The sequence below is a fragment of the Helianthus annuus genome, chromosome 3 (assembly GCF_002127325.2).
Source record: "Helianthus annuus cultivar XRQ/B chromosome 3, HanXRQr2.0-SUNRISE, whole genome shotgun sequence".
Classification (NCBI taxonomy): Eukaryota; Viridiplantae; Streptophyta; class Magnoliopsida; order Asterales; family Asteraceae; genus Helianthus; species Helianthus annuus.
The window spans coordinates 31,598,329-31,602,137 of NC_035435.2; the positions used below are offsets into that span (position 1 = coordinate 31,598,329).

A 3,809-nucleotide genomic window follows, 5' to 3' on the forward strand; every position below is an offset into this window, starting at 1 on the left:
AATCACATTTGATTCGTTGACTACCTTGACGAAACAAAAACAAAGTCAACAAGTCTGTTTCGTCGACATCTCTTTGACGAAACAGACCTGTTTCGTCAAGGCCTGCAAAATGTTATCTGTTTGCTGTAAACAGACAGCAAACAGACAAGGCACAAACATCACAAATATAAATGACAGAAATACCCTTAGATGCGACATGCATTGTTTTACGACAAATACATATAAAGAGAGACAAAACACGTCGGACACAAGCGGATAGGAGGATATCCAACTTTGTCGACTACGAATACAGACTCGATAACTGATAAAGACCGTACAAAATACACATAATTACAAGACTAGTAACAGACACACAAAAAAATGCATCAACAAGTTAATGAAATCAAACTTTTACTCAAATCAAAGTTTTTAATAAAAGATTTGGGAAAGTTGCAATACTTTTTGGGTATTGAAGTTGTAAGAAATACAATTGGTTTATGTTTGACTCAAAGGAAATATTGCTTAGATTTACTTGCTGAATTTGGTATAACTAGTTGTAAACCGGTCAGTTGTCCTATTGGGGAAAATCATGTTTTGTCTCATCTTTGTGAAAAAGATAACCAACCTTTAATAAATATAACTGTATATCAAAAACTTGTTGGAAAGTTGATTTAACTTTCTCAATCTCGGCCAGATATGGCATATTCTGTTCATTATCTTAGCCAGTTTATGCGTTCGCCTACTCAAGCTCATTTCAAAATTGCGTTAAGACTCTTAAGATATTTAAATGGTGCTCCTGGAAAAGTAATTTTGTTTAAAAAGGAAGATACTTTAGATATAAAAGCTTTTTCTGATTCGGACTGTGCTAAATGCCTAGGTTCTCGAAAGTCTGTTACTGGTTTTTGTGTGTTTTTAGGAAATAATCTTGTATCATGGAAAAGTAAAAAGCAGACCACCGTCTCATGGTCTTCAGCTGAGGCAGAATACCGATCAATGTGTGTTGCTACGTGTGAGATTATTTGGATTTTGAATCTTTTAAAGGAGTTGAAAGTGGATGTTAAGCTTCCAGTTTAGCTATATACGGCTGCCATTTCCATAGCTGTCAACCCTGGATTTCATGAGCGTACCAAACATTTTGAGGTTGATCTTTTTTTCTTAAGAGAAAAAATTGCTAAGGGAGTTATTCAGACCTTTGGTGTCAAGTCAAAGGATCAAGCTGCTGATGTCTTTACAAAAGGTCTGTCTCCTGGTTCTAATGAAAAGATTTGTCAACTTCTTTACATATTTGATTGCTTCAAATATTGAATTGAAGGGGGGGTGTTAAAATATAAATATGGCAAATATGGCATTCTTTCAATTCAATATTTATATTTTATTTTAATTTGTCTCATATTCATATTTTTTGTTCTTTTGTCCAAGGTCGGTTCTTTTCCTTTGGGCCCAAGTCTAAGAAGTTCTTTGGCTGCATAAGGTTATGGATCTTTTTTATTGAAGCGCTGCATAAGGGCTCCAGAAAGAGGACGATTGCTGCTGTTCTGTACCAAAAGATTGCACATCTTTTTGACATCTCTGCTCAATAATCCGCACTGTTACTTCTCTCTCTCTAGAACATACAGAGTTTCTGTTCGAGAGTTTCTTAGTGATTGTGTTCGATTATCGCTAGACGTAGATCATCTAGTTGATGATCTGCTGTGTCTAATCTATTGTTTACGGCAGAATTGCAGTTTATACGGACTATTAATCTGCTGTGTTTAGGCAGATTATACAGACTTTTATTTGGCTGTACTTTTGAATCTGTTTTCGGCAGAATTGGTGTTCATCTATATACTTTTGTTCTTGATATTGTGTTGCTGAGAGAGAGAGAGAGAGAGAGATGGATATAGGTAAGGGCTTGGTAGGTCCGACACACAACATAAAAGTTTAACGACCGTCTACGCAAAGACTAGATTTGTTACAAAATGCAACCATAGGGACCACACATGTAATTTTTTAAACTTAATCACCAAACTTGCAATATAGGCATAGCAGGGTAATAAACCATATATTTAAAAATAAGATAACAAAAAATGGACTTATTATAAACATAATTTGATTATTAAAATAAATGTAAAAAATAAGGGTTTTTAATGCGTTTGTGAGTGCATTTAGCATGCTGATTGTTATCTTGCACTGATTCATTATTTTTGGCTTCCGGTTGTATTTGTTCGAGGCTACATAAAGGCTCTAGCCATTTAACAAGAGTAGATTATTTTGGTAAAATTAAGTCACTTCAGAGTACATTTATTAGTAGATGTTTATCTGTAGAGATCATGATACTTTTAACAACAATTTGATACATAAAGATTTGATCAGAGCCTTTATTTAGTACTATATAGGCGAAGGCAGAAACCGTGATGGCACTAAACATCACCAGTAGCAACCGGAAGGTAAAATCCTTTCCCTTCCTTCTCCTCATGGCTTGTTTTCCATTCATGATAGGAAACGGTATACACCACAAACATAAAGAGTTTTAACAAGGAATAGAATCCGTTTCTGAAAGGAATAGTTATAGCCAGCTCTGCGGTCATGCTCCGATTAGAGATTGTAAGGAAATTAGCCATCATAACAATAAGACCATAGGCAATAGCAAAAAGAACCATCATCAATGATGCTTGTAGCCTTTTGCCTTTCATTAGCTCTGAAGCCCTCCCAATTGCTTCAAGACCAGTAGAACCATCTTCCAAAACTGAAACAATCAAACTTACCAACCAAAGGGTCGCGACGTAAAAGTAGCAAGCTGGGATTGAAAGAGTGATAGCCCCTATGAACCAAACTGCCCATGAATTAACGACCAAAATGGAGGTTATACCAATTGAAAGTGTGTAAAACAAGGCAATGCCCAAAGTGAGCAAAATCATGTAAAAGCTAGTTACTATTGGTTTTTTCCAACTCTTTTTAATTTTCAAGAAAATGTCTTTTGGGCCTAATACTTTGGCAGTGTAAGCTTCAGATGAAGAAGAAACGGTGGCAATCAAGAAAAACAGCATGATAAGTGAAGAGACAGCCATGCTCAAGAGTTTGACAAGGAGAATCTCACGAAGGTCGTTGAATGCACCAACATAAGTAGTTTGATCGAATCTATTAGTGAGATCATGAACCATGTTCGGGTGTTTCGCTAACTGCAACACAACATCATTAATAACAGGTGCAAGTATATACTCCTGAGCAAAATCTAACTGGGAGAATGAAAGAAACACAAAGAGCAGGATTGTAACAAGAATCTTCCCATTTCGGCTTGTGGTCTTGAAAGACTCCCTGATTATTCCAAAGAACCCTAAAGAAGACTGGGGCTGTGGGATGATTGTGCTCTCCATTCTTTATGTTTCTAGTTATGTTGATTAAACATCATTGTAGTGTCAGTTATATAGTGTACTTTGGCTTGGTAATTAATCATGTCATTTTCAGCTGGTTTTCATTCTAAGTATATTAATACCAAAGGGTTGGTAATTTCAAGATATATGCTTACAAAACTTTTAAGGTTTATCCTTAGTCTATTTTCATCGTTGAAAAAGAAAGTGACCTTTTTTGGATTGACATGAATACATGCCGGCTACGGGGTTACCCTGCAATTATATATTGTAATTGGTAAAGTCGTAGGAAACTGTCTAATAATAATTTGTGATATAATATTGGCTGTTAGTTAATAGCGTATGTTAAGGTCAATGAAACTGAATGAAGACCAACTATGCGATATAACCAAAGGATTGTTGGTGGGTGATGATACATATGGAAGATAGGTACACCTCTAATTAATTTATTTGTTGTATTACAATGGTTAATAACTTTTTTTC

General features: G+C 35.4%; 2 protein-coding genes across 2 annotated transcripts; one reads left to right on the top strand and one right to left on the bottom strand.

Moving 5' to 3' along the window:
- The first annotated feature begins 675 nt into the window (after positions 1 to 675).
- On the top strand, positions 676 to 1,053 carry LOC110931937 (uncharacterized mitochondrial protein AtMg00810-like). The gene has a single exon (XM_022175307.1). The coding sequence runs from the start codon at positions 676 to 678 to the stop codon at positions 1,051 to 1,053; it is 378 nt and encodes a 125-aa protein (XP_022030999.1).
- A 1,325-nt stretch (positions 1,054 to 2,378) lies between these two features.
- LOC110931938 lies at positions 2,379 to 3,332 on the bottom strand. Its single transcript, XM_022175308.1, has one exon. It carries the CDS (start codon positions 3,330 to 3,332, stop codon positions 2,379 to 2,381), a length of 954 nt encoding a protein of 317 aa, XP_022031000.1.
- Between the last annotated feature and the right edge of the window lie 477 nt (positions 3,333 to 3,809).